This window comes from Carcharodon carcharias, chromosome 5 (genome assembly GCF_017639515.1).
Source record: "Carcharodon carcharias isolate sCarCar2 chromosome 5, sCarCar2.pri, whole genome shotgun sequence".
Taxonomy (NCBI): domain Eukaryota; kingdom Metazoa; phylum Chordata; class Chondrichthyes; order Lamniformes; family Lamnidae; genus Carcharodon; species Carcharodon carcharias.
The window spans coordinates 115,550,204-115,561,408 of record NC_054471.1 but is presented as its reverse complement, the minus strand read 5'-3'; the positions used below and the strand labels follow the sequence as shown (position 1 = coordinate 115,561,408).

Below are 11,205 nucleotides of genomic sequence, written 5' to 3'. Positions count from 1 at the left end.
GTAATTACTTTGTGGTTGCAAAAAGTAGAAGAAAATATTCTTAGGTTATAAAATGTTGCATTTTACATGGGGAAACTGTAGTTTGCTATAATCATTATATTTTCAACTTATGAAATTCCACTCTTCCTCTTGGTCCACAAAACTTTCTAACGGCCCAACCTTCACTCTTTGCAAACTAAGGTCATACAACTGTTTCTGCTGCACATTCCTGCCTCTCCACTTTTAAATTTTTGGCCAATTTCAACAGTAACTTGTTTTTTTGAGAGACCATTATTGCCAAAAGCAAGAGATAAATAAAGTATTGTCTAAAGACTGACAGTTGTTCATTCATGAACAGTGGAAAGTAAATCAGAGCAGTTAACAAAGATCAAATTCTTCTTATTCTGAATGGGTAAAAAAAAACATGGGAGAATTTCCTTTTGGCTTTTTTTTTTAAATTAGGTCATCAATCAAACAAATAGAAACTATTTTTTCACATAAATGAGTGGATTCACATACCTTTCCATATCACGCAAGAACTGCGACAGAGTATTGGGTGGGCTGTCCATTGTTTTCTGATATTTAAAGCAATTACTCAGAAAGATTAGTTAAGGTGATTTTCCATTGCATTCTTCAGAGCTTTTATCTTTGGGCTACCTTTTCAGAAGCGGGGTGCAGCTGTGGTTAAAGACCTCCATCGACATTTTTACAATGGGGAGAAGGATATCTTCATGTATCGGGCACAATTATCTTCACTGGACCTCCACCCAGTGTTTAGAGCTGGGACTCTCCACATTTCAGATCTGGCTGGTGTGGGGCCCGAACTAAACCCCTATCTGAAAGCTGAACCAGTAGTTGCTGCATCCAGATGTGATTACCCCACTCATTGAGGGTGTCTGGACTTGGGCTCAAACCTGTCCCTTTCTGGTTCAGAAACAGAATGTTAACAATAAGTCAATGACAAATCCATTGTTTATAAATAATTCAAACTTTTTGATAAAATCAAGGGGAAGTAATAAGACATAAATGCAGATAAGACTTGTTTGAGAAACAATTATATTTTTTTAATAAGTGAACCAAAAAATCCAGATATACTATATTCCTCTAAAACATCTATAATTCCTTTGCAGAAGAAAAGCAAGAAATCTTTTCATTTAGTCTTAAATCTGTGCCTAAACCTAACCCCCATCTCCAATTTAATCTCGTTCTTTGATCATGCATAGATCCAGGCTCAGTCATTTGATCCTTAAAACATTGCCATTGGTTTAAGCACAGTAGCTTCCTGACAAGGAGGCAAAAGCAACATAGTTTCTAGTGCTGTGATAGCTCCGCTTCGCCCATTGCCTAAATTAAGCTGCTGTTTCTGCTCCTGTCACTTTATATATAAATATAAAATCTGTGCATTGTGCGTACAAGATGGTGCATCAATTCATTCATAGATATCTAGTGCAGGGTTTGAATACCTGACCTCCTGAATCAAAAGTAGGAATGTTGCCACTAAACCAAAGGTTTATTTTGAGTATTGGGTAACTTATTGTGACATATTCCAATCTCTAAGTATTTACTTGAATATTTTTGCAGCAAACTGAACCTAACAGCAGCACTAAGTGTTTCAACAGCCAATTTATTACAAAAAATACTGATGCTCTAAAGGCAGAAAACAATTTGCATTTGTATAGCTTTAATAGTTTACTCTTGTGTTTTAAAATTACAACAATTTTTACATAGTAAAATATCAAATATTTTGTCATGGTTTTGTGGCTTAAGGTTCTGAATATACAAACCTTGTTAACCCATCACAAATTTTTAATGGAAAGTCAAAGAGAAATTTTGGTCACAATTAGATCAATCAGATTTTCTGGATTTTTTTCATTGAAGCTGTCTAAGTCCTATAACAGTCACAAATAAAACCACAATGCATGACTGTACACTCAGTTTTGATGTCTGTCAAAAAAGCTGAGCATAAATGCTTGACAATACTTCAGTCTGAGTATATTGAACCATCAATGTGACTCATGTCACTAACGGAAAATACTAGAAATACACAGCAAGTCAGCATCTGAAGTAGAAAGGCATTTTGATGTTCATCAGACCTCTCTTTCTAGCATTTTTGGTTTTTCTTTCAGACTTCTAACATATGCAGTATTTCTTTTTATCACCACACTGATAACCTGGGACTAAAAAACTCAAGTTGATGCTCAGAAAATTGGGCAAGCTAACTCAGTTATTTGTGTACACCTTGCCATAGGTCCCAACAACGTCAGTGATGTGATCGTAGGAGAATAGTAACATTCAGAATATTAATTTCCTTTTGTAAATATTTATCCAAGAGAAGATCATGCTTTGGTCTTGTTCAACTAACCTTTGGTACATTACATTCATACATCCTGATTTTGTAATTTATAAAGCTTTGTCGATACGATAAAAAGTTTTGTGCAGCACTTTCCAATAACAGCAATGAACAAATTGGAAAGGCAAAGGCACATTCATAAGTATTTCTCTGAAAATCACTGTTGAACCTCTTTGAGGCTTTTATTCCCTCAAATGTTGTGTATACTCAGTGATACATCCTGCAAAATATGAAAATTCACTCTTAAAAACTTTAACAAATAAAATAACAGGATTTTATCCCTGAGGCACCAGTTCAGTTTTGCCACTGGAAAATAAATCTACAAATTTGTTAAATAAGATAAATTCCTTGATGAATTAAGGCTGAGATTATTTAGTGGATACTGGTAACAATTCAGTTATTAAAGGGAACAAATTGGCTTGAATACTTGGAAAAGTTCTTTCAAATGCTTAGTGAAATTAAAGTTCTTTGCTCCAGTTATGGCTCTGGAGATGCACCCAGAGCTGAGGATAACTATAGTTCCAGTCATATACAGCTGGTGGGTGTCAAAAGCACCATCACATCTTCCAAACCATTACCATATCGAAGTTGCGGACCTAGGTAACACATTAGTAATAGCGATTCAAACTCCTAGTGGCAGGAATATCTGGCTGGCCATTCATCCAAATCTCCCGAATTATCCGTTCTCTCTCTTCCAATCTCTGTGCCCGTTCCAGCTCTTCCGCCGAGGTAAAAACGTTCATGTTTAAAGTTCTCTCGAAGCGGCGGTGCCGCCTGGCAGATAGATCGGAGGTAGTATCAGAGTTATCATCATCACTGTCATCCTCATCATTACTATCCTCCTCATTTGCATTCTTGACCACTGATTTCTTAAAATCTGTCCGGCAGGATATCCGCACCACCAGAGCACACAGTGTTAGAATCAGTCCAATGCACACTCCAGACACAAAATACAAAGCAGTTTTCTCAGGATTGTCTGTAAAGGAAACATAATTGATTTATGTGTATCAATTGTTTAAGAGTAGGAATATAGTGCATCCTTCTTAAAAGTTTGTATGTCCATCCTTTCTGCATAGTTCGGTTAGGAAGCACATGACCATTTTCTTATTCGGTTTATCAGCAAGGCAGCAAAGTGCAGCTCACCACTTCTCAACAGATGCCATCAATGAAAGTGCAGTGTTCATGCCATCCATTTGAGTATGGGAATGTTCCCTGTTTTCCACCTCCTTTATTTTTATCTGCTCCCTCCATTGTAATGACTGAAACATTTCAGCTACCCCTAAACCCACTTCTAAGCATTTTCCTAAAATGTCCTTCCAATTGGTAATAATTGATGCATTACAGCTGATTCCACTGTTAATGGTCAACAAAACAGCAGTTAAAATCTATATCTTTAAGCAACTTCTTTAATTTTCATCTAAATTGCAGCACAGTTAATAAGATTGGGCTCATTTAAATTCCACTCAATCTGCATCCTTCCTGAGCCCCAGTCCATCCTGACCTAATTCAAGCAGCCCAGGAATTCCTATTATTTCCAATGGCATAATATAAATTCCAGTACTTAATACAAAAAAGTAATAACTTTTTAACGGTTCAAATGTCACTCTATCCTTCTTAGTTGTGAGCTGCAATTGGCACCAACCTTTGCATGTTTGCTAAAAGGCTTATGTGCCCTTCAAGTTATTGGTCAGGTAAAACTTTTACTTATTTTGCCATCCGCTGAAGCTCAGGCTGTCACTCTTGTTGACAAATTTATTGACTCACTGTTGTTATGAGCATTTTCAAATTTTCCTTTCATTTAAATCAATGGTAACCTAAGTGATAGAATAGGCTTCTACAGATAAGCTTCAGTTTCATTATTTATAGTAGTTAATATTTAACACATGTAATAATTCATCAATCAAAATGAAATTCTCCTCATTGTAGCCAAGTGTCTTGCCATGCTGCCTTGTTAATCTTTAACTGCCTGAACCTAAATTTATTCCATAGCCTGTAGCCCAATGTGATCCTGAAGTATAACAGGACACTGAAATTTACACTCAGGGAACCTATTTATTTACATATTAATTAACAAAAAAGAGAACATCTGTCAAGACAAGTTCATATGTAAGGAAAGATAATTAAACATATTTAAACACACATAGTATTTCTTCTGAGCAATATCTTTTAAGCTGTAAATAAATTTGTTTCATTTACATAACTGGTTTTTCTTGCTGAAGCTTAAGATCCTAAGCAAATATTGTGGTGCACACACTTGCTTAGCCAAACTATCTGTAGGTTCACCGATAGATTTGCTTGCATTCAAATACTATGTGAAAATTGATTAAAGCACTTGGTTAATGCATAGACATGGGAGAGGTCAGCTGCCAGTGGGAGGGCATTTATAGCTTCCCACCCACTGCATTTAACTGTACTCTACTGGTTGTCAAAGTTTAGCAGTAAAAGGTACAGCACCATCTAATCAAATCACAAGGCCATAAATAATTGTTAACTTTAAGTGACTCTAAGTGCACTATTTCAGGTTTAATCCTTCTGTCAACTTTACTTACACTCAAAAATTAATTAAATTAAAGCTCCAACAGTTCTTTTAAAGGCCAGTGGCTGACATAAAACTTATTTGTTGGAATAAAAAGAGTTATAAACAAACAGTTATGTCTGCAAGTTCCCTGTGTGGACTTGAGAAATTGCCTTTTCCCATCAACGAACCTGATTACACATCTGGGTGATTTCTTTTCTAAAGGGATGCTATCGGGAAAAATTCTGTATTTACCTGTCTTTTATTTTGAAGTTGAAGGTCGATGTTGGAGAGAAAAAATAACTATAATACACTATTAAATACATATGGTTAGATGTAATCAGTTAACAACCTAACAAGGTATGCAACATGACAAAACAGGACATTTAATTATTAACTATGGCTTGCAGATGGGCATGCCTGTATTGTATGAAGGAACATTTTGTATAAAATGTAACCTCAGGATTCTTGTACCAACTTTGCACCAGAATAAAAAGTGTACTGTTAATAAAATGGGGTAAATTTAGTTCATTTAGGAATTACAGTAAATTGCATTGTGAATATATTACTAATTATAAAATAGATACAAAAACAATGCTCAACATTCGTTTGCTTCTTGCTGATTACTCAAAAGGACAGAATCTCCATCGATCGCAGAAAAACCTAGCTCCGAGGACATTTGCTGTTAAAAATACTAATACACACCGAGCACACCATTTACTACAGCAGGCTCATGCCTCTCAGATGAAAACCTCCAGGTCCTGCTGTAGCGTCTGGTCCCATGCGGCCTCCCAAATGTTTTAGTTATTATGACTTTTGAATGTAAAGTAGGTTCCTGCCTTACTGAAGGAGAAAGAGAACCTTGTTCTGAGTTGAGCTAGGATGATGGTGGGGAGGAGTGTGTCTCGTGGAGGGGAGCAGGGTTTGCGGGTTTGCAGGTGATAGTTTTTTTGATGAGTTTATGGGATGCGGGCGTTGCTGGCCAGGCCAGCATTTATCATCCATCCCTAATTTCCCTTAAGAAGGTGGTGGTGAGCTGCCTTCTTGAACCGCTGCAGCCCATGTTGTGTAGGTACATTCAGAGTGCTGTTAGGGAGGGGGTTCCAGGATTTTGATCCAGTGACAGTGAAGGAACGGCAATATATTTCCAAGTCAGGATGGTGAGTGGCTCGGATGGGAACTTCCAGGTGGTGGTGTTCCCATCCATCTGCTGCCCTTGTCATTCTAGATGGTAGTGATCATGGGTTTGGAAGGTGCTGTCTAGGGGGCCTTAGTGAGTTTCAGCAGTGCGTCTGGTAGGTGGTAACACTGTTGCTATTGTGCATCGGTGGTGGAGGGAATGAATGTTTGTGGAAGGGGTGCCATTCAAGTGGGCTGCTTTGTCCTGGATGTTGTCAAGCTTCTTGAGTGTTGTTGGAGCTGCACTCATCCAGGCAAGTGGGGAATATTCCATCACACTCCTGACTTGTGCCTTGTAGATGATGGACAGGCTTTGGGGAGTCAGGACTAACCTCTGACCCGCTCTTGTAGCCAAAGTACATATATGGCTAGCCCAGTTGGTCAATGGTAACCCCCAGGATGTTGATAGTGGGGTATTCGGTGATGGTAATGCCATGAAATTTCAATGGGCGATAGTTAGATCTCTCTTGTTGGAGATGGTCATTGCCTGGCACTTGTGTGTTGTGAATGTTACTTGCCACTTGTCAGCCCAAGCCTGGATATTGTCCAGGTCTTGCTGTATTTGGACATGGACTGCTTCAGTATCTGAGGAGTTGCGAATGGTGCTGAACATTGTGCAATCATCAGCGAATATCCCCACTTCTGACCTTATGATGGAGGGAAGGTCATTGATAAAGCAGCTGAAGACCAATGACACCACACCAAGGAACGCTTGCAGTGATGCCTTGGAACTAAGATGATTGACCTCCAACAACCACAACCATCTTCCTTTGTGCCAGGAGTAATTCCAAGCAGTTGAGAGTTTTCCCCCAATTTCCATTGATTCCAGTTTTGCTAGGGCTCTTTGATGCCACACTTGGTCAAATGCTGCCTTGGTGTCATGGGCTGTCACTCTCATGTCACCTACTTGTGTGGCACGAATGTTACTTGCCACTTCTCAGCCCAGGCCTGAATGTTGTACAGGTCTGAAAGTAACAGTAATATGTAACAGTGTGTAATGTAATTCATCATAGCTCTATGGTAACGTGCCAGAACAGCATTAAATAGTGTTATGGACAGGAGGGGATTTAATTTAAACAGCCCTGATTGTTCCTTTCACCACCCATCCATAACCAAAAAGGTGTTCTGATTTGCTTCGCTGTTTATAAATGGTGGTATGTTTCCTAACCCCTCAGTTTTGGTGTGATCCAATTTTCTACTAATAATCACACAGCAAACGTGAGACAGGATGAACTAAAGGGTTGGTTTATTTGCACAGCTCAAAACGCGGTGGGGGGGGGGTGCAGTCGCTACGTAGCCCCCTGTGCACTCTCTATCTCTCTTTTACTGTATGAAAGAAAGATTTACAGGGCAAAGACCACAGAGAAAAGAATTTTTGTTTCATGTGTGTCCAGAGTCCAGAATCAAAGTCCAATGGTGTATTCCTTCACAGAGGTCGGCAGGCTGAATTGATGCTGGATAATTCACTTTTCCAGTATATTTGACTTCCACGATGAAATAGGCATGCAGAGATCAATTAGCTTATAGGCAATGGTACAGAAGTTCCAATCTAAACAATATAGATGGGGGCCAGGCATTCAAACCTGGACAGAGCTCCTTTTTTTGTGCTGCTGCTTGCAGATGGTAAAAATGGCAGACTGAAGTTTCTTAGGGAAAAATTTTCCCCCTATTGGGGGGATTGTGCGGGGGTGGATGGGAGCGGGCATGAACCTGATCTATGCTCCCAATCGGGGACATGCCGTCATTTTACGTGGGTAGGCCAATTAAGGCCCACCCAACATGACACTCACCCGGAAGTGCCGAGCGCTCCCTGTGCAGGCTGTGGTGGGGGGGATTCACTGAGTCATTCCCTGCACTCTTCCGCGCATGCGCACAAAAGAGTGCAAGGATCCCCTTGAGGCACCATTAGTTTGACATGTGTTAATTTAAATAAAGGTGGTAAAAAACTTTTAAAACATGTCCCCTCATCTGACACCATCACATGAGCTGGGACATGTCAAAGAAGTAATGTTAAAATTTTTATTAGATTTTAAAACATTTCATGAAACCTCATCCCGCCCGTGGATGAGGTTTCATGAAAAATGCGAAGGCCGCCTGGGGTCTTTGCCTGCCCGCCAATCTTAAGGTTGGATGGGCAGCTCAGCTAATTGAAGTAATTACTATTTAATTGACCTTAATAGGCCTTTGACAGTTTGATGGGCGCATAGCCAACTTGGCTGCACGCCCGTCGAACTGAAAATCTAAAGGACACGCAGTAACGTTGGGGCGCCCGCCCAACGTCACCATGCGTCATTCTACGCGTCAGTGCTCGCCAACTGGAGAACACTGTCCTTAGTACCACAAGGCAATATTACTGGTTCCCTCAGCTAGGGGTTCATGTCACATGACTCCCACCTCTCCACTCTAGCTTCGATAAAGGGTGTGTATCCCTTTTTCTGGGTCTCTGAGATTGTTAATGTTTGAACCATTAAGTCTTGAACAGGAGGTTGCAGGGTCCTTTGCCCTAGCAGATGAATCGGCCCTGTTTGGTCAGGCCTGGTTTGTGAAATATAGATGGCTTTTGTATAGTTCCATTTGAATTTGGTCCCTGCAGCCCATTAGGGTCTCTTCAGACACCTTACAAGATGTCAGTTTCTGTGAAACTGCCCCTGGGAGCTCTTTTTGTTCAGGGTCACAGACAAAATTTTATAAAAGTATAGAGAGTGAGGTCTTAGCCCCCTGACAGTAGTTTGTAAATTTAACATGTTTTACATAAAACTTGCATACCAGTTGTTGGATTCAGTCACTGTGATTAATATGAGGTTACAATATAGGGTGCAATATAGGATTTACAGCACACAAAAAGGCCATTCGGCAGAACTGATCTTTGCATTTGTTTATTCATCACACCAGCCTCCTCCCGGCTCGATTCATCTATCTTACCAGCAAAATAATCCATTCCTTTCTCCCTCATATGGTTATCCAGCTTCCCCTTAATGCAAATAAACCCTATAAATTATACCTGAAACCAAAATCATATCTTTGATACAAACTTTTCTCTCTGTTTTTCTGCTAATTCTTCTTGTGCAAGTATTCCATTAGTTTCACTAGCCCTGCCACGCCTCTGTCATGTGGCTTTTCTTCATGTGTAAGTCTAAACATTGTGGCCTAAATCTCCTTTGGGTCTGAAACACAGTAGGAAGGGATAAAGCCCAAGTTAGGGAGGAGATGGCAGGACTAAGGAAATCTGGTCCACTGCCCAGAAAAACATCAGTACCAAGTTTCCACTGGGCCTAGGGTTAACTCAGGTTTGGAGATGTGTGGAGATCATCTACCTAAGCTGCTGTAACTGTTCCTGTCACTTTAAATTTAAATTAAATTAATCTTGCAATGTGTGTTCTGAAATGGTGCATCAATTCATTCAGAGATTTTTAAGGCCAATTTAACACAAATGCAAAACACTGCAGATGCTGGAAATCTGAAATAAAAACAGAACACCCTGGCAGTATTGAGCAATCAAGGAAGCATCTGCAGCAAGAGAAGGGAGGCAGTGAAACAGTGGGGTATTTTCACTGCACTGGCAAACCAGAGACCCAGATTAATGCTCTTGTGACTTGGGTTCGAATCCTAGAAAGGCAGATGGTGAAATTTGAATTCAATAATAGTCTGGAATTAAGGCCGGAATTTTCCAGTCCCTCGTGCCTGCAGGATCTTCCAGTCCCACTGATGGGAACGGCGATTTCAATAGCTCGCAGCCTTGCCACAGGAGAACCTGCCTGATGGGAGGGGGGCAGGGAGGCTGGAAAATTTCAGCTTAAAAATCTAATGGTAACCATGAAACCATTCTACATAAATGTGGTTGACTCTTAACTGCCCTATGAAATGGGCAGCAAGCCACTCAGTTCAATCAAACTGCTACAAAGTCTGAAAGGAATGAAAATAGATGGACCACACGGCATCAACCAAGACACAGAAACAACAATGGCAATCTCAGCCCTGTAGACCCTGCAAAGTCCTCCTTAGTAATATCTGGGGGCCTTGTTCCAAAATTGTGAGAGTTGTCTGACAGACTAGCCAAGCAATAGCCTGACTCATGGAATCATACTTTACAGTTAGTGTCCCAAACACCAGCATCACCATCCCAGCAGAGGTAGCGGCACAGTAGTACACTGTGAGAGTCCTCAACATCGACTCCGGGCCTCATGAAGTCTCATGGCATCAGGTCAAACATGAGTAAGGAAACCTCCTGTTGATTACCATGTATAGCCCTCCCTCAGCTGGTGAATCAGTGCTCCTTCATGTTGAACACCACTCGGAGGAAGAACTGAGGGGGGCAAGGGCACAGAATGTACTCTGGGATGGGGACTTCAAAGTCCATCACCATGAGTGCAATGGTACCACCACCACAGACCAAGCTGGCCAAGTCCTAAAGGACATAGCTGCTAGACTGGGTCTGCGGCAATTGGTGAGGGAACCAATAAGAGGGAAAAACATACTTGAACTCATCCTCACCAACCTGCCTGTCGCAGATGCATCTGTCTATGACAGTATCGGTAGGACAGTCGCATCCTCACATTGAGTTTACCCTTCATCGTGTTGTGTGGCACTACCACTGTGCTAAATGGGATAGATTTCAAACATATCTAGCAGCTCAAGACTGGGCAACCATGAGGCGCTGTGGGCCATCAATAGCAGCAGCAGAATTGTACTCAACCACAATTTGTAACCTCATGCCTGGCATATACCCTACTCTACCATTACCACCAAGCCAGGGGATTAACCTTCCTTCAATGAAGAGTTCAGGAGCGCATGCGAGGAGCATTACCAGGCATACCTGAAAATGAGGTGTCAACCTGGTGAAGTTACAACACAGGGTTACTTGCATGCCAAACAGCATAAGCAGCAAGCAATAGAGAGAGCTAAGCAATTCCACAACCAACGGATCAGGTCTAAGCTCTGCAGTCCTGCCACATCCAGTCATGAAAGGTGGTGGACAATTAAACAACTCACTGGAGGAGGCAGCTCCACAAATATCCTCAATGCTGCAACAGCCCAGCACATCAGTGCAAAAGATAAAGCTGAATCATTTGCAACAGCTTTCAGCCAGAAGTGCCAAGTGAATGATCCATCTTGGCCTCCTCCAGATGTCCCCAACATCACAGATGCCAGTCTTCAGCCAATTCAACTCACTCCACGTGATATC

General features: G+C 40.9%; 1 protein-coding gene across 2 annotated transcripts in view; it reads right to left on the bottom strand.

The window, feature by feature from the left end:
- Positions 1 to 1,021: 1,021 nt before the first annotated feature.
- The window catches only part of LOC121277650 (protein eva-1 homolog C), a 430,530-nt gene continuing 420,346 nt past the window's right edge, over positions 1,022 to 11,205 (bottom strand). For both annotated transcript variants that reach the window (XM_041187246.1, XM_041187247.1), the window contains one exon: positions 1,022 to 3,305. In XM_041187246.1, coding sequence (XP_041043180.1) covers positions 2,938 to 3,305 — 368 coding nt within the window. In that variant the 3' untranslated portion in view covers positions 1,022 to 2,937. The remainder of the gene's footprint in view (positions 3,306 to 11,205) is intronic.